Source organism: Scyliorhinus canicula, chromosome 17, assembly GCF_902713615.1.
Source record: "Scyliorhinus canicula chromosome 17, sScyCan1.1, whole genome shotgun sequence".
Lineage (NCBI taxonomy): Eukaryota > Metazoa > Chordata > Chondrichthyes > Carcharhiniformes > Scyliorhinidae > Scyliorhinus > Scyliorhinus canicula.
The window spans coordinates 95049017-95068328 of NC_052162.1; the positions used below are offsets into that span (position 1 = coordinate 95049017).

At 45.6% G+C, this 19312-nt stretch overlaps 1 protein-coding gene across 10 annotated transcripts in view; it reads left to right on the forward strand.

The window, feature by feature from the left end:
• LOC119951896 (muscleblind-like protein 3) overlaps positions 1-19312 on the forward strand; it is a 160944-nt gene that overhangs the window by 99480 nt on the left and 42152 nt on the right. For 4 of the 10 annotated variants that reach the window (XR_005457709.1, XM_038775255.1, XM_038775260.1 and 1 more), the window contains 4 exons: positions 8352-8588; positions 10053-10106; positions 12045-12195; positions 18518-18553. Coding sequence is in view for 9 of the 10 variants with exons in the window: in XM_038775255.1 (XP_038631183.1) it covers positions 8352-8588; positions 10053-10106; positions 12045-12195; positions 18518-18553 (478 nt within the window). In the remaining variant the exon portion in view is untranslated. Of the gene's footprint in view, positions 1-8351; positions 8589-10052; positions 10107-12044; positions 12201-18517; positions 18554-19312 lie in introns of those variants that run through there. The other 6 variants (XM_038775256.1, XM_038775257.1, XM_038775262.1 and 3 more) reach the window with 6 other exon arrangements.

Genomic DNA, 19312 nt, shown 5'->3' on the forward strand with positions numbered 1-19312 from the left:
CAAAATGTCAGAATGCCTTGGCTCCACCCAGCAATGACATTCTAAACATGGGTAAAGGAATCCCCAAGCTGAAGACAAATTAACTCCCCAGGCTGAAAACACATTAACTCCCAAGGGACTGCCCCTCGTCAAACAAGAGTGCATTAGCCCAGGCATTTTAATTTGGTCAATTCCACCTCTGGCTCTTAAAAGCTTTCTGGTCTTGCCAAACAAGATTATTTTTAAAATTATGACCATCACAGAATCACAGAATATTACAGCGCAGAAGAGGCCCTTCGGCCCATCGAATCTGCACCGAGGCATGAAAAGCCCTGACCCGCCCACCAAATCCCACTTGCCAGAACTTGGCCCACAGCCTTGAATACTCCAGGTGTGGCCGCACTAACACCTTATCCAATATGTTGCAATTGTATAAGGTGTTAGTGCGGCCACACCTGGAGTATTGTGTTCAGTTTTGGTCTCCTTACTTGAGAAAGGACGTACTGGCGCTGGAGGGTGTGCAGAGGAGATTCACTAGGTTAATCCCAGAGCTGAAGGGGTTGAATTATGAGGAGAGGTTGAGTAGACTGGGACTGTACTCATTGGAATTTAGAAGGATGAGGGGGGATCTTATAGAAACATTTAAAATTATGAAGGGAATAGATAGGATAGATGCGGGCAGGTTGTTTCCACTGGCGGGTGACAGCAGAACTAGGGGACATAGCCTCAAAATAAGGGGAAGTAGATTTAGGACTGAGTTTAGGAGGAACTTCTTCACCCAAAGGGTTGTGAATCTATGGAATTCCTTGCGCAGTGAAGCAGTTGAGGCTCCTTCATTACATGTTTTTAAGGTAAAGATAGATAGTTTTTTGAAGAATAAAGGGATTAAGGGTTATGGTGTTCGGGCCGGAAAGTGGATCTGAGTCCACAAAAGATCAGCCATGATCTAATTGAATGGCGGAGCAGGCTCGAGGGGCCAGATGGCCTACTCCTGCTCCTAGTTCTTATGTTCTTATGTTAATGTTATGGTATGCCAAGACAGAATCACAGACTACTGCAACGAAACACACTTTAACCCAGACTTTTAATCTTTAAATTTCCAATTGTTTATAATCCAATATATCTAAAATCCTACACTTGCCACAATTCCGTGTGCAATCCCACAGGTGATTGACGAGGATGATAAATACTTACTCAGGCTAGGTACTTGAGAAAACTGCTAAAATACATCAAGGTGACAGGGATAGGTTGATACCAGCAAGTGTCCTCATGGCAAATGTCCAATCTCTCCCTGGGCAAATAGAGCTGGGCTCTCACACATGGAACAGAGAGGTCCCTCACTGAGCAGCATTGGGACAAAAAGCCTCCTGTCTATCCTGGTGGGAAGGGTTGGTGCTAGAAACATTAAAATGCAGAGAATTTTACTCCAATTGTCCGAGAAGGTGTTACGCCACCCTGGGCTAGTGCACAGTCAATTCTAGCCCCAGAGTCACAACACAAGTGAATTAACCAATAATTCTTATAGAATTTCCCATGTCTTGCGCCCTTAGCTGTCCAATGATTACAGTCACCAGGTTTGTAAGTTGAAAAACAATTACTGTTTATTTATACCAAGAACTATCATGAAATATGCGGTAAATACAGCTGGTTAACGGCAAGCTAATGACTACTACCCACTTTAACTCCCCACTCTCTACCCACACACGATAAACACAGGGGAGAAAGGGGTAAAAATAATAAGGATGAAGGTCAAAAGATAGGAGTCTTTGCTTCACATGGTGGTTCTTTAGCACACTTGCTGATTAAAGTCTCTGGTTTACAGCTGGTAGTGGTCTTCGTTGCAAAGCCATTCATTCGGGGGCTAGAAAATTTAAAACCGACAGGCAGCAGGCCTTCTGGAGAGTCACTTTAGTTCTTATCAAACTGGGCCTTCAGTTCTCGGTTCAGGCCTATATCTTTCTTGAGACACTTTGGGCCCGATTCTCCCAAAACATTTCAAAGTTAATTTGTGGCTTTTTTTTCAGGGAGTTCCCCACCGCTATTCAATGATTCTTAGTCACTTTTTTTGACGCTAGGGAGTTTCTCACTGGTTAGGCTCACACTTTGAATTTTTTTTTAAGCACCGAGGAGTTGAACGTCGAGATTCAGCCGCCACTTTGAAAGGGCGCCCTGATCTCTAAGTGAGCTTGTGGATCCCCTACACCCTCCCACCCATGGGCAATATCACCTCCCACACACGCGGACACCCAAGCCCTCTTATAGAACCCCCTTCCTTCTAGGACCCCCACCCAACCTCCCCGAGACTCCTACTTACATGCCCTGCACTTCCCAGGCATTCAAACCCCCCTCCACCCTGATTTTATGGGCATGGCTCCCCTCACCCTCTGGTCCTTTGCAGTGCCACCCTAGCACTTGGGCACCCTTGCGCTACCACCAAGGCAGTGCTCTTGCTGACTTGGCAGTGTCATCTGGGCACCTTGGCACTGCCAGGGTGGCAGTGCCAAAGTGCCAGCTTGGGCAATGCCAAGTTTTGGGCAGCACGGTAGCACAAGTGGATAGCACTGTGGCTTCATAGCGCCAGGGTCCCAGGTTCGATTCCCCGCTGGTTCACTGTCTGTGCGGAGTCTGCACGTTCTCCCGTGTCTGCGTGGGTTTCCTCTGGGGGCTCTGGTTTCCTCCCACAGGCCAAAGACATGCAGGTTAGGTGGATTGGCCACGATAAATTGCCCTTAGTGACCAAAAAAGGTTAGATGGGGTTATTGGGTTACGGGGATAGGGTGGAAGTGAGGGCTTAAGTAGGTTGGTGCAGACTTGATGGGCCGAATGGCCTCCTTCTGCACTATATGTTCTATGTTTCCACATTCCAGCGGGAGGGCCAGATAGCTACACTGACTCTTCTGGGGTCTCCGGTGGCACTGGAGACCCCCCTAGGAGCCGATCCGCCTGGTCCACGTTTGTTTGATCGGTGCCTGACTGCCCCCTCCCTGGGAAGGCCGAGGAATTGAGGGAGGCCGCTGGATCCCGCGCAGGTAGGTTGTATGTAGGTTTACGACCTACGTTCGCAAATGCCATTCCATTTTGGGGCAGGGATCTGCCTCCGACATCTCACGGGCCTTCGGAGAATCCCAGGAAGTGCGGAGCCTGTTAGGAGGCTTGCTGGAGGCCTTTCCCGACATTCTCCGACCGCATTGCGCTCAAGTGAGAGTACCACACCCTGGAGATTCGTACCCTTTATTTCGTATCAAACCCTGCTTCCTGCTTGGGGTTTGACTTCAGGCCTCTGCAGGCTGCAGAGAACGGCACCTAGACTTGCTGGACAGAGAGTCAGACCTCACAGAGGCCTTCTAAAGAGAGTTTAGCTTGATCTTTTAGGAGACAGTAAGTCAGATCCATCAGGTTGCAAAATCAAAAGTGAATCCAAATTTGAACCTTGTGACTCGAAAAACATTCCATATCTCGTGGGATAATATCCAATCACCACCTGTTATTGGACATTGTAAGCCTTTTGGACCAATTCCTTGGCCACCAGCCAAATCAATCAAACCGAGTCATCACATGTTGACCAGTCTGCAACCAACAGCCTAAAATAGCACAGACTTCTGGAACCTTCTGTTTGAATTAAAGGCACAGGCTGCCTTAAAAACACATGTCCATATATAATCCATGGATCAAAAAATGTAATGGCAAAAATTAAAGAAAGGGAAAATAAGTGAATAAGCAAGACGTAACACGAAGGACTCTTACAATGAGTCGTTCAGTGGAGCTGAAATTGATGAGTCTGCTGATTTTTCCCGAAAGGTGAACACCTTGACGAATATTGTCAACTGAAGCTGGGTGATTCAGCATGCTTGCAGCTTCAGCTAATGCCGGAGCAGGAACTCAATTTACGCTTTGTATTGAAGCCACAAGGCACTCCTGAAGATTTGTTCAACATGCAGGTGGATACAGGCTGAAGGATCTGGCGATGGATCCCCAATCAATGTTAGGTGTACTGATCTTGACCAACTCAGCGCTGGGGGGGGGGGGGGGGGGGGGGGGGGGTGGGGGTGGGGGGGGGGGGGGGGGGGTGGGTGCCTGAATATCTGCCTCTGTGCATGTGGTTGGGGGTATCAATCCGATTCTTCTGCTCCTGTTAGTGAACCAGTTTGCTTTGTGAAAGGTTGTGTCAGGATGGACACTGCGCACCAACAGTGACCATGGTGGATCAGCCAGCTGCCTGTCCAGTGATGAGAAGCTCAGTAAATTGGAGCTACACTCTCCGGAGTTTAGAAGAATAAGAGAGGCTCTCATTGGAACGTACATTGGAACGTACAAGACTCTGAAGGGACTTAACAATGCAGATGCTGAGAGGATGTTTCCCCTGTCTAGTTTAAAACCTCAGATACTTCGACCAGTATTTTAATCAAAAGCTGTACCCAGAGGTCTTTATTAACCAGGAGAACGATGACTCTATTAATCAGGAGGACAAAGAACACAAGTATAAAGTCAAACCAACTTTATTCAACACAACAATATTTACCCTTCAATTAACCCAAAATCATACGCAAAATATTCTCAAGTTTGTTATACTACCGTATTGATGGACTTGGTTGAGCCGCGGGTCCGATTCTGAGCCTCCATTTCCTCAGGGTCTTTCTTCATTGCGAAGTTAGGTCTCACGCGCTGCTTCCTTCCGCCTATGGTCAGACGTCTCAATTGACTCTGCATGGAGTCCTCGCTGCTGAAAGGTCCAGGTGTCTGATTCTTTTAGCCCTCCACGTGCCTTTCCTCTGACTTTCGGCCAGTGAGGCTTCGGGAGGGGGGTCCCAAAACCCAATGGATGAGATGATGACTGCATGACAGGACACTGAGGCCCGCCTCCAAGTGCCCATCTCTGGTGGTGTTGCTTGCACGTAACCTGTTGCCATATTAGGTATTGGCAGGATCTCTGGGTGCCAAAACGTCTGGCTTGATCTCGACAATCGGAACCAAATCAGTGCATATCAGTAGAATTGATGATCTCCTGATGAGTGAGTGACAGGATAGGTCTGGACATGCCCTGGCAGCTTGTCTTGAGTTTCAGTGTATTCAAACTTGGCCAAGTTTGAATTCCCATCAGGCTGTCTGGCTTGATTTAAAATGTCCAATTTTTAAATTTAAAGTGTCTGATTTTATCGGGCCTAAAATCCAGGCCGTTTCAGATTCCCACACTGGGAAGCCTTAAACACATGGACACAATCTCAGGATAGGAGGTTGATTATTTAGGACTGAGATAAGGTGAAATTTCTAAACTCGGAGTATTGTGAATTTTTGGAATTCTCTAGCCCAAAGGCTGCTCCAACACTGAATATATTTACAGCTGAGATATACACATTTTAGTCTCAGGGAATCACGGTTAATGGGGAGTGGGCTGGAAAGTGAAATTGGGGCAGAAGATCACCTGTGATTGTACTGAATGCTGGGGCAGATTCACCCATTGTACAGTCTCCATTTTCCTATGTTCTTATAATCGAGTAGCTGAGTGTTTCTGCTGACTAGGTGGAATAATACCCCAGTAAGAGCCAAAACCTGAAAAAAGAGATGAAAAGAAAGTTGATCTACAGACAAAAGCTGCAGTGCGCCACAACTGTTAATTTTAGAAGATATTTCTACCCTCTTAATTGTGTTTCTGCACCATCATTATTTGAGGAAGTGGACAGTCAACCTTCTCCCTGGAATTGACAAAGGTCAGTCTGTGACCTGTGGCCAGTGAGAACTGCCCAAGATGAATCACTGTCCACTACTTACTTGGTCTCATTTTGCAAGCATAGCATGACTCCGATCCGACGCCCCTCACTATGGGAATTGCAGGTTATCCCAAACTCCTAGTCTGGGGCACAACATTTCACAAAGTTGATAATTAAGTTTTTTTTTGCAGAATGCAGGTTCAAGGTGAATAATAGTCCTTGAAAACAAAATGTGTCATGCAGAGATTGATCTCTGCAGCATGTGTTTGAATATTCTGAGCTAAACTTAATGAAAAGGCCTGTGTGCACTTGCTGTCTACATCACCTTACTTCCTGTTGTCACATTTCTGTCACATTTTGCCATTATAAATTCCAATATCCATATTTATAAATGACCTCGCCTATCTGAACTTGCTTTCTATCAAAATCTAGACTGTGCATGTTAGCTTCATTTGGTCTTGCTCTCTCACTCCATCAGACCATGGTTCATCTGTACTTCTGTATCCCCCCCCCAACTCCTCTATTCCCTGACACCTTTATTTGAAAGAAGTTTATTGATCTGAGTCCTGAAAGATTCAATTGTCTCCTGGCATCTCTAGCCTTTTGAGGGAGAGAATTCCAAATTTCCAGTGGCCCCATTTTTTGGAAGGAAAAGCTTCCCAATTTCACACCAGCATGGCCGAGGACTAATTTTGAGCTTCTGCCTCCTTGCCTTTGATTTCCCCCACCAGGAGTTTCTCCTTATCGACTCTTATCAAACCCTAAACTTTTTAAGATTAATGCTGTAACCTATTGATAAAATATGTTTGGGAAAAAATTAAGTAGGCAAGTATTTCAAACGTAGGCGAGTTCCCAGTTATTTATAGCTGGTAAGGGTAGTTTGAAAATTGACCTGCTGTCAGAAATTTTACAATTCATGGGGCTGGTTTAGCACAGGGCTAAATTGCTGGCTTTGAAAGATGACCAAGGCAGGCCAGCAGCACGGTTCAAATCCCGACCAGCCTCCCCGAACAGGTGCCGGAATGTGGCGACTAGGGGCTTTTCACAGTAACTTCGTTTGAAGCCTACTTGTGACAATAAGCGATTTTCATTTTTCATTTAATTTCAACTGCCAACTTCCCAAAGAAGCTAGCTTCTATCTATTTACAGCAACAAACCTTGTGCTAAAAAGATGCAGCAGCATAACAAATAGTTCCACAGTCACAGCAGAACCCAATGCCAGACCACATTCGAGGAGACTGAAGCACAGAACTCAAGCCGATGGTCTAGTGTAGTGCTGAGGGGGATGTCCTTCCTAACTTTCAGACAAGACATTAATTAACCCAATGTCCTCTCTGCTGTAATACATTAAGTGATAGCCTTTAAGTGATAGCAACATGCCGTCACTGGAAGGGAAGAGCGTAATGTAATCCAGTCTCCGTTTCACTTTGGCCTGTGAGCACAAAGCAGCACACACGGCACTGCCACTGCTGGCTTCAAAGCTTTTCTGTGCAGTCACCACACAACGAGTTCAACATTCTCCAATGCTGCAGCTTTGTTGCGGTCTCCCCAGAAGATTGGGCATCGTCTTGGAGCATGATCTAAGGCTGTTCACCATGTTATACCTGTATTTAATCTGGCTACCAGGCCATTTTACCACCACTCAACACCATGGGGTGTTTTTTTAATGATATAAAAGCACCAATCACTCACAAGGGATTGTGTAAACCTGCTATGGGGTCACTTATTTAGACGAGGAACATAAGAATAGATATACAAAGGCTTGAGGAAATCAGCAGCAGAGCTGTGTGTGCTGTTTTCTGCTCACAGGCCAAAGTGAAACCAAGACTGGAACACGTGACACATTTGCCTTTTAGTGATGTCACGCTGCTAACTCTTAAATACATATTACAGCACACTGTACCCTCTCGCATGTAAAAGATCCCATGGCACTATTTTGAAGAGCACTGATGTATATTTGTCCCTCAACTGCCACCTCTATAATGGATTATCTGGTTATTATCACATTGCTGTGTGTAAATTGGTTGCTGTGTTTCCCATATTACAACAGTGACCAAAGGTACCAAATTACCTGAAAATATCCATTGTGAAAGGCACTATAAAAATGCAAGCCTTTCTTTTACTTTCTGTTACATTGCATAATGTTATAATTATGAAAGAGCGCCTCACTCGACACATCAGGAGAATGTCACAGGATAAATCCAAAAGTGAAATTAAACTTGATTCCGCCTTGGGTTACTGTGTGGAGTTTACACGTTCGTCTCATGTGTACATGGGTTTCCTCTGGGTGCTCCAGTTTCCTGCCACAGTCCAAAAATGTGTAGCTTAGGTGGATTGGTCATGCCAAATTGCCCTTAGCGTCCAAAAGGTGAGGTGGGGTTATGAGGACCTGGCATGGGTCTAGGTAGGATGCTCTTTAGGGGGGTGGGAGGTTCGGTGCAGTTACAATGGACCGAATGGCCTCCTTCTGCACTGTAAGGAGTTAATGAATCATTCAAACTTCTTTTAGCCTCTGTATGCAATGGATTACGTAACAAGTGTGTAACAATCCAGTTTTAATTGTAATGCAATGCCCTGTTTCAGTCGTGCCTTTCATTTTTAATTTGTTAAACGTGAAAGAAAGCTGGTGGACCCAAGAAACCGGCTGCTAATGACTTCTTCCATTAGGTTTGCAGGGAGTTTCAGCGTGGAAATTGCACTCGGGGTGAAAACGATTGTCGCTATGCGCACCCCGTTGAAATGACACTGATTGATTCGAATGAAAACACGGTCACAGTTTGCATGGATTATATCAAGGGTCGCTGCTCACGGGAGAAATGCAAGTACTTTCACCCGCCCGCACATCTGCAAGCCAAAATAAAGGCCGCTCAGCACCAGGTGAATCAGACTGCAGCCGCCGCCATGGTAGGTAAACTGGAGAGAGAGGGCCCAGAGTTCCTTACTGTTTTGATCTCGGGATGATGTCTGTACTGAAAGTTCCACAGATAATTTGCGATGTATCCAGCTAATTAAAGCGACTAATAACCTACGATCGCCCCAGTGCTCAGTGCACTGATTGTGTCTAAAATGTGTGCGAAAGGTGGATCTTTTTGAAGTGTAGCAAAGCAGCCAGGTGGCCAGTAATGTACAGCTGGCAGTGTTAGGTGAGGCACGGCTGGCGTGTGAATATGTGCTATCAGCCACCAATAAAATGTGGAACAATGTTTTGTTTTGTCTGCTGCCCCATTACAGAGATCTTAGCCGAGAGGGTTCTGTCAATCTGCAAAGTCTAACAGCCTCTTTAGCTAACCATCCCAGCTCCCCTCCCCTGCCCACCATCACCATGCCAGAGCAGAAAGGACACGAGCCTGTTCTGGCTGAATACCTGGAATTTTGTTTGACGCTATTGATCCACCAGTTCAGCAGGGAGGGAGGGAGTGTTGCTATATCACTATGTTATCTATAGGCATGAGAAACAGGTCTTTGGTAAGGAAGTGGGCCTCATGTCAGTTATGCTCAGCCTCCTGTTAGAATAGCAGGCCCCTCTTTGAGGAGAAAGCCTTTAATCTATTTGTGATACCCCTGTGAAAGGTGACCAGATGGTAGAACCAATTCCTCCTTCCCCCGCATTCTCCTGGGCCTTTAGATTGATAAATTGTGCACGTCACTCCGCTATGTAAGAGAGGAAAACCAGGGAATTATGGAGCAGTTAGCCTAACATCTATTGTTGAAAAATCATGTAAGAGTTAAAAATGGGCATGATTGAACACCACGGAAATTTTCAAATGATCAAGGGAGGGCTAAATTGTTCTTCTAGGGGAGGGTGTAGACTGCAGGTTTTTAATGGAGAGAATTTAGGCCTTTTACAGTGGTGGAGAAGCTTTTTGAATTGGGATTCTGGGAAGAACACTGTTAAAATGGCAACCCAAGGAGGTGCTCCCATTCATTCAGATTAGAAGTTGATAAAACTCTTTCAGGACCTGTACTTTTTTTATTCGCCTTGATGGTGAAGTGCATTAATCGTATAGCTACCCTGCACCCAGAGTGATTATGCTTACGTATTGCATTTTAGCATTCTTTTTACAAAATAATTAGTTTTTCATCTAGTGATTACAAACGTTGATGTGACCCTCACTTGCTTAATGAGCAAGGGTGTCTGTTTGTAATTGTGTAGCTGAACAATAACAGTAGTAAAACACCTTTTGTTATGCATGCTTGTTCTTTTGTAATATGTTGTATAATGCATTCAGTTTGTTTTTTCTCCTCCCCTCTTCACCTACCCATAATGCATTGCTGCCCCTATGACACACCTCTGCTTGCTGTTTATGTTAATGCGCTTGAACCCCATTGGCCCATTGCCATCCATGTGCTCGCTGCCTGCTAATTAAGACTCAGCCGGCTGTCAGATCAATGAAGCGACCCCTCGAGGCAACCTTTGACCTGGTACTTGCACCTTTCACCTTCTTGCTTTGCATGTAGCTTTTTTTTATTTTGTAAGTGTGACGTTTGTTAGACTGCATGAGTGCTTTTCATTTGTTTGGTACCTTAATTAACCCTTGGGACACTGCCATTGCATATTGACCTGTTTGGAATGTACTTTGGTGGTGCCAATTAGTGCTTTGCCATCTCCTAAGGGTTTGGCATAGCAAAACGAGATACAGCCACAGTGAAACCTGTTTCTACAGCCTTATGGACCCAGTAAAACATATCTGTAAACATTTATGGGGAGCTATTGCCCTCCGTAGTGCTCAGAGGGTACTGTTACATTTATTGCCCTTTGAGTTGGTGCAGCACAAAACAAACATCTTCCGAGATTCAGGTTGAAGTGGTCTCCAGGTGATTGAAAGAGAGCACAGATTGAAAGAGGAAGGACAATTCTAATTGGGGAGTTAGTGCTGCATTTAAAACAGGTTTGACTGTATTGAAGTGATTTTGGCAACAAAGAGTGGAATCCTTTTACTTATATTCATTCAGGCAACAGCCCAGCCACTGACTTAATAAACAAAATTGACAAAAAACAAACATTAAAATTTCAGTTTTGCAAGATAATGCATTCGCACTACTGCACTGTCTGATAGGGTAGTGGAAGCAGATTCAATTGTAACTTTCAAAAGGGAATTGGATGAGTACTTGAAAAGGAGGAAGTAAATGCAGAGAGATATGGGGAAAGAGCCAGGGGAACGGCGAAAGGGCCGGGGAGCAAGACTCATTAGATAACTCTTTTTAAGAGTTGGTATGGATTTGAGGGGGCCCTTCTGTAGTGCGTGATTCTACTGAGCAGCCTTCTGAAATGCCAAACAAGCCCCAGTAACAAGGAATGTTCAAACGCTCATTAAAGGGTGAAATCGTAGAATTCCACAGGCTGTGCATCATAAATCACACAAAATAACAGCTAGCCGGACGAAGGAGGGACCTTTACCAATCTGAATTCCATAACTCGAACCACCAGGTATCCATTATGCCACATGGCGAGTTAAATACAGACGCCTCTTTCTTCATGTACCTCAGCAGCCACTGTGCCATAATCACTTATGCTATTTAAGCAAGCCAGCTGCAGTTTCTCACTCTCTGGACGCTGCAGTTTACAGCAAACATTTCTGTTGTCGCTTTACTTGCTTCTTTCTGCTTGTAGTCACGTGCAGGGTTCCCGTTAAAGTGAAATTAGAATTCGATTTAATTTCATTTGACTTTGAGGGTGTTAACATTTACAAAGGTTTCAATCATTGATAGCTATAATAAAGCAATGTCAGTATGTTGGGGCGGCTGGAGGGGGTAACAGTGGAAATACACTTACAATTTACAAACAATGTTTTGTATTGAATTGAAACCTGAATACAAGCACATAGTACATAAATATTTAATTCAGGACAATCTAGTGTGAAGTGAAGAGTTTTAAAAAAAAAACTTATGAGCCTTGTGACTTTTGAAGTCCCCAGGATTTTCTAAAACCTGAGCGAGAACCCTGGCTATGCAATCTGTATTTATTATATTGCGTGTGTTTTAGATCTCCAGTCACTACGCTGCAAATGCATTGTTTTTCTTCTCATTCCATCGCTGTCACTGTGCAGCCTGTCTGAACTCTCTCACTTTCAGCTTGATATTCGATGTCCTGCATTTAAAGTCAAACACTGTTAAGTGATCATGCAGCTCCACTTATGACTCTCAAAAGCTTTTTGTTATGCCTCTCATGCTTCTCGCAGTTGTATATTGTTCACAATGCCTTGCAGCTATAGTCTGCTTCCGCTGCTGCCTTGCTTAAGCTATTACTAGAGAACGGCAGTCTTTGGTGTGTGTGCGTGTGCGGGTGTGTGTATGTATGCATATTGTTTGGTGCAAGCATCATTTATTTTCTACTTGTCTTAATGAATCCCTCATCCATAGGCCCTCCAGCCTGGTGCCCTCCAACCTTTACCAAAGAGGCCAGCACTTGAAAAAACCAATGGTGCCACCACAGTGTTTAATCCCAGTGTTTTCCACTACCAACAGGCTCTAGCTAATATGCAGCTGCAACAACCAACATTCATCCCAACAGGTTAGTCCATTATCACTCGTGCTCCTCCTGCACTCTTTCACTTTGGTATTGGAAGTAACCAGGCTTTACTGCTGGAGTCACTCCCAAGAATGGGCAAGCGTCCATTCCCTGCATGTCAGAATGGTTTTCACCTTTTAACGGAGCTGCTTGTGTTTCCGATTTAAAGTTTCAAAATATTGCGAGTGCACAGTTCCAAACAGACAGCTGGGGTAGGGGATGGGAGAGGAGATCTGCTGTCAGAAATAATGGGATGGCTCCATTAAAATTCACATGGATGCACGGATGTTATTGTGTAACTTTCAGTAAATAAGAACAAAGAAAAATTACAGTACAGTACAGGCCCTCCAGGCCTGCGCCGATCCAGATCCTCTATCTAAAACTGTCGCCTATTTTCTAAGGATCTGTATCCCTCTGCTCCCTGCCCATTCATGTATCTGTCTGGATACATCTTAAATGATGCTATTGTGCCCGCCTCTACCACCTTCGCCGGCAATGCGTTCCAGGAACCCACCACCCTCTGCGTAAAGAACTTTCCACGCATATCTCCCTGAAACATTTCCCCTCTCACCCTGAACTCGTGACCCTTAGTAATTGAGTCCCCCACTCTGGGAAAAAGCATCTTGCTATCCACCCTGTCTATACCTCTCATGATTTTATAGACCTCAATGAGGTCCCCCCTAAATCTCCGTCTTTCTAATGAAAATAATCCTAATCTACTCAACCTCTCTTCGTAGCTAGCGCCCTCCATACCAGGCAACATCCTGGTGAACCTCCTCTGCACATTCTCCAAAACATCCTCATCCTTTTGGTTATGTGGCGACCAAAACTGTACGCAGTATTCCAAATGTAGCCGAACCAAAGTCTTATACAACTTTAACATGACCTGTTAACTCTTGTACTCAATACGCCTTCCGATGAAGAAAAGCATGCCGTATGCTTTCTTAACCACTCTATCGACCTGCGCAGCCACCTTCAGGGTGCAGTGGACCTGAATACGCAGATCTCTCTGTACATCAATTTTCCCCAGGGCTTTTTTGATTTACCGTATAGTTCGCTCTTGAATTGGATCTTTCAAAATGCATCACCTCGCATTTGCCCAGATTGAACTCCATCTGCCTTTTCTCCGCCCAACTCTCCAATCTATCTATATTTTGCTGTATTCTCTGACAGTCCCCTTCACTATCTGCTACTCCACCAATCTTAGTGTCATCGGCAAACTTGCTAATCAGACCACCTATAGCTTCCTCCACATCATTTATGTATATCACAAACAATAGTGGCCCCAGCACGGTCCCTGTGGAACACCACTGGTCACAGTTCTCCATTTTGAGAAACTCCCTTCCACTACTACTCTCTGTCTCCTGTTGCCCAGCCAGTTCTTTATCTATCTAGCTAGTACAGCCTGGACCCCATGAGACTTCACTTTCTCCATCAGCCTACCATGGGGAAGCTTATCAAACACCTTACTAAAGTCCATGTACATGACATCTACAGCCCTTCCCTCATCAATCAACTTTGTCACTTCCTCAAAGAATTCTATTAAGTTGGTAAGACATGACCTTCCCTGCATAAAACCATGTTGCCTATAAGCCCATTTTCTTCCAAATGGGAATAGATTCTATCCCACCATATCTTCTCCAGCAGCTTCCCTATCACTGAAGTCAGGCACACTGGTCTAAATTACATGGATTATCCCTGCTACCTTTCTTAAACAAGGGGACAACATTAGCAATTCTCCAGTCCTCCGGTACCTCACCCGAGTTCAATGATGCTGCAAAGATATCTGTTAAGGCCCCAGCTATTTTCTCTCTCACTTCCCTCAGTAACCTAGGATAGATCCCATCCGGACTTGGGCACTTGTCCACCTTAATGCCTTTTAGAATACCCAACACATCCTCCCTCCTTATGCCGACTTGACCTAGAGTAATCAAACATCTATCCCTCACCTCAACATCCGTCATGTCCCTCTCCTCGGTGAATACCAATGCAAAGTACTCATTAAGAATCTCACCCATTTTCTCTGACTCCACGCATAACTTTCCTCCTTTGTCCTTGAGTGGGCCAACCCTTTCTCTAGTTACCCTCTTGCTCCTTATATATGAATAAAAGTCTTTGGGATTTTCCTTAACCCTGTTTGCTAAAGATATTTCATGACCCCTTTTAGCCTCTTGATTCCTCGTTTCAGATTGGTACCACATTCCCAATATACTTCCAAAGCTTCGTCTGTCTTTTACCTCCCTCTCTATCCCGCCTGAAGCATCGATATCCTGGGATATTTAGTTGCCAATCATGGCCTTCCCTCAACCAAGTCTCAGTAATAGCAATAACATCATACTCCCCGGTACTAATCCAAACCCTAAGTTCATCTGCCTTACCTACTACAGTTGTTGCATTAAAACAAATGCACCTCAGACCACCAGTCCCTTTACATTCATCATCTGCTCCCTCCCTACTCTTCCCCTTAGTCAGGCTGACTTCATGATCTAGTTCCTTACAGCCTTTAGTTACTACCTCCTTACTGTCCACTAACCTCCGTATTTGGTTCCCACCCCCCTGCCACATTTGTTTAAACCCTCCCCAACAGCGTTAGCAAAAGCACCCCCAAGGACATTGGTTCCAGTTCGGCCCAGGTGTAGACCGTCCAATTTTTTTTTTTTTTTTTTTTAATTTTTTTATTGGAATTATTTGCAGAAAATATAACAAAAAGTATAGCAAAAAGCAGTAATATGCAACTAACAGCCCCATAACACCCACAATTCCCCCCATACCGTAACATCACATGTATCACATTCCCCCACCCCCCCCCCCAAACAAGAGAACTTAACCATAAATTAAAATTAGATAAATCACATTTAAATAAAATAAGCTAACATAATCAACGTCCCCCCCCCCCACCCCTCCCCCCCGGGTTGCTGCTGCTACTGTCCCAGTACCCTATCGTTGAGCCAGAAAGTCGAGGAAAGGTTGCCACCGTTTAAAGAACCCTTGCACCGATCCTCTCAGGGCGAATTTAACCTTCTCAAGCTTAATAAAGCCCGCCATGTCATTGATCCAGGTCTCCACGCTTGGGGGCCTCGCGTCCTTCCACTGTAGCAAAATCCTTCGCCGGGCTACTAGGGACGCAAAGGCCAGCACACCGGCCTCTTTCGCCTCCTGCACTCCCGGCTCTACCCCAACCCCAAAGATCGCGAGTCCCCATCCTGGCTTGACCCTGGATCCCACCACCCTTGACACCGTCCTCGCCACCCCCTTCCAGAACTCCTCCAATGCCGGGCATGCCCAGAACATATGGGCATGGTTCGCTGGACTCCCCGAGCACCTGGCACACCTATCTTCACCCCCAAAGAACCTACTCATCCTCGTCCCAGTCATGTGGGCCCTATGCAGCACCTTGAATTGGATGAGGCTAAGCCGCGCACACGAGGAGGAAGAATTTACCCTCTCCAGGGCATCAGCCCATGTCCCGTCTTCGATCTGTTCCCCCAGTTCCCCCTCCCACTTCGTTTTCAGCTCCTCTACTGACGCCTCTTCCTTCTCCTGCATAAGCTTGAAGATATCGGATATCTTCCCCTCCCCGACCCAGACCCCCGAGAGCACCCTGTCACTCACCCCCTTCGCGGGGAGCGCAGGGAATCCCTCCACCTGCCGTCTAGCAAATGCCTTTACCTGCAGATATCTAAACATGTTTCCCGGCGGGAGCCCAAATTTCTCTTCCAACTCCCCCAGGCTCGCAAACCTTCCGTCGATAAATAGGTCCTTCAGCTGTCTAATGCCCGCTCTATACCATCCCCGAAATCCCCCATCCATGTTCCCCGGGACGACCGTCCAATTTTTAGTAGTCCCATCTCCCCCAGAACCGGTCTCAATGTCCCAAAAATCTGAACCCCTGCCTCCTAGAACATAGAACAGTACAGCACAGAACAGGCCCTTCGGCCCTCAATGTTGTGCCGAGCCATGATCACCCCACTCAAACCCACGTATCCACCCTATACCCGTAACCCAACAACCCCCCCCCCCTTAACCTTACTTTTATTAGGACACTACGGGCACTTTAGCATGGCCAATCCACCTAACCCGCACATCTTTGGACTGTGGGAGGAAACCGGAGCACCCGGAGGAAACCCACGCACACAGGGGGAGGACGTGCAGACTCCACACAGACAGTGACCCAGCCGGGAATCGAACCTGGGACCCTGGAGCTGTGAAGCATTTATGCTAACCACCATGCTACCCTGCTGCCCCTGCACCATCTCTCAAAGCCACGCATTCATCCTGCCTATTCTTTCATTTCTACTCTGACTACCACGTGGCACTGGCAGCAATCCTGAGATTACTACCTCTGAGGTCCGACTTCTTAACTTGGCTCCTAACTCCCTAAATTCTACTTGTAGGACCTCATCCTGTTTTTTTACCTATATCATTGGTGCCTATATGCACCACAACAACTGGCTGTTCACCCTCCCCGTTCAGAATGTTCTGCAGCTTATCTGAGACATCCTGGGAGACAACATACCATTCAGGAGTCTCGTTTTCGACTACAGAATTGCCTATCTACTCCCCTTACAATTGAATCCCCTATGACTATAGTCCTGCCAGTCTTTTTCCTGCCCTTCTTCGCAGCAGAGCCAGCCACGGTGCCATGAGTCTGGCTACTACTGCCTTCCCCTGGTGAGCCATCTCCCCCAACAGTATCCAAAATGGTATACCTGTTTTAGAGGGAGATGACCACAGGGGTCACCTGCACTGCCTTCCTGCTTTTTCTCTGCCTTTTGGTCACCCATTCCCTTTCTCACTCAGCAATCCTAATGTGCGGTGTGACCAATTCGCTAAACGTGCTATCCACGACCTCTTCAGCATCGTGGATGCTCCAAAGTGAGTCCATCCGCAGCTCCAGAGCCGTCATGCGGTCTAACAAGAGCTGCAGCTGGATACACTTCCCGCACGTGAAGGAGTCAGAGACATCAGCCACGTTCCTGAGCTCCCATATTCAGCAAGAGGAACATAACACGGGTCTGAGATCTCCTGCCATTTTTAATCTTAACCTTAACTTAGTCCAACTATAATATCAAATAATAGATAAATGAAAAAGGAAAAAATAAGAAATATTGTTACCAATCACACGATAAATAGAAACAAAAGGGAAAATGCTGGAAAATTTCAGCAAGTCTGGCAGCATCGGTAGGGAGAGAAAAGAGCTAACGTTTTGAGTCCGATGATTCTTTGTCAAATAGAAATAGAAAAACTTTACCTTATCAACACACCACAGTGTGAGAGAGGAGGAGAGCGGGTGGGAAATGTGCAGGATCAGAGAAAGAAAGCTGTGTTTGGAACATATTGTGTGAAACTCGCCTTCCAAGTACGATTTGTGCTTGTTTGAATCCTCTAAGGGCGGGGAAGGGGGGGGGGGGGGGGGGTGAAATTGAACTTGGCTTGGAAAGCATATCAGATGGTAATACATCAGTCACCTCCATACTCTGTGCGGAGTCTGCACGTCCTCCCCGTGTGTGCGTGGGTTTCCTCCGGGTGCTCCGGTTTCCTCCCACTGTCCAAAGATGTGCGGGTTAGGTGGATTGGCCATGCTAAATTGCCCGTAGTGTCCTAAAAAGTAAGGTTGAATTGACTAACTGGTTGTTTGGTCCTTTGATCGATATCCGGTAAAGCCTTGTGGCAGTATCATTTGATACCTGGCGACTCTGAAAAGCAATATTATCATTAATAACTGCCATATCTAGTTAATTTGGCAACATTATTAGGTGGTTAGGTGGATTGGCCATGCTAAATTGCCCGTAGTGTCCTAATAAAGTAAGGTTAAGGGGGGGTTGTTGGGTTACGGGTATAGGGTGGATACGTGGGTTTGAGTAGGGTGGTCATGGCTCGGCACAACATCGAGGGCCGAAGGGCCTGTTCTGTGCTGTAATGTTCTATGTTCCTGCCTGATATTCAATTTCCTTGTTTTTGCAGCTCAGCCAAGTCCAATGCCACCCCTAAATGTTCTCAATGAATGTTGTAGATGTGAATTAAGATGCATTTTGTAAATACAGAGAAGTAGCCGATGTTTACTTCAGGCTGGGAGGCATTGCATTTTATCTCTGCATTTACTGTTGTGTCGGGTCACCCTTCTCATCATTTCCCAGAGAATTATTATGATTGCATAGTTTTAGCTCCACATATTAAAAAAAAAACCCAAAACTTTCACCTTGCATGTGCTGAGGTAATCACTATAATCTGTTTCATACAGAATGTATGTGAACACTAACTGTTTCTAACCAATGTTTCTTTCTTTTTTGTTTATCCTTTCAACGCTTCACTGCATGATCTGCAGGCTCAGTGTTGTGCATGACTCCCACTGCAGGTGTTGGTAAGGTTGCAGCTTTATCTCTCTTAAATGTTTTGACCTTTCTTTAACTCGCTCACGTTTTCAAAACCTCACTGTGTGTTTGTGTTAGGAAACATCGGCGTCAGCTAATATTGGGTGGGGTTACTGGGTTACAGGGATAGGGTGGAGGTGTGGACTTAATTGGGGTGCTCTTTCCAGGGGCTAGTGCACATGTAATGGACTGATAGGCCTCCTTCTGCACTGTAAATTCTATGATTTAATTCCCGGTTTTCTCACACGGCTAGCCAGCTCTGTAAGCTGTCAGGGGATTGTAACAGGAGTGAAAATAGTGATAAGTATTTAGCAAATTCTAACTAGGTTCTTTCTGACACCTGGCACCAAAAGGCATGACTGACCCGAGGAAGGAGCTGTGCTCTGAAAACTAATGATTCCAAACAAACCTGTTGGACTTTAACCTGGTGTTGTAAGACTTCTCACTGTGTGTGGTGAATGTAATATAGATATGTCTATATGATAATTCACACTGTCTTTGTAAGCGCAGTAGCGCTATCTAACCACTAGGGGGAGTAGCTCTGGGAGTACTCAGGAACTTGTACTGGGCTCCACCCTTGGCTCCGCCCATGACTCCTCCCCCTAGTGCAGCTGTATAAATACCCTTGTCCAGAGTCAGCCTGAGTTCACTAAGAGTTCATCAACGGGTAACAGGCTGGCTCTGAAGTAAGTCGATTAAAGTCTCGATTCATATCGGAAACACGAGTCTGGTGAATTGATGGTTTAATC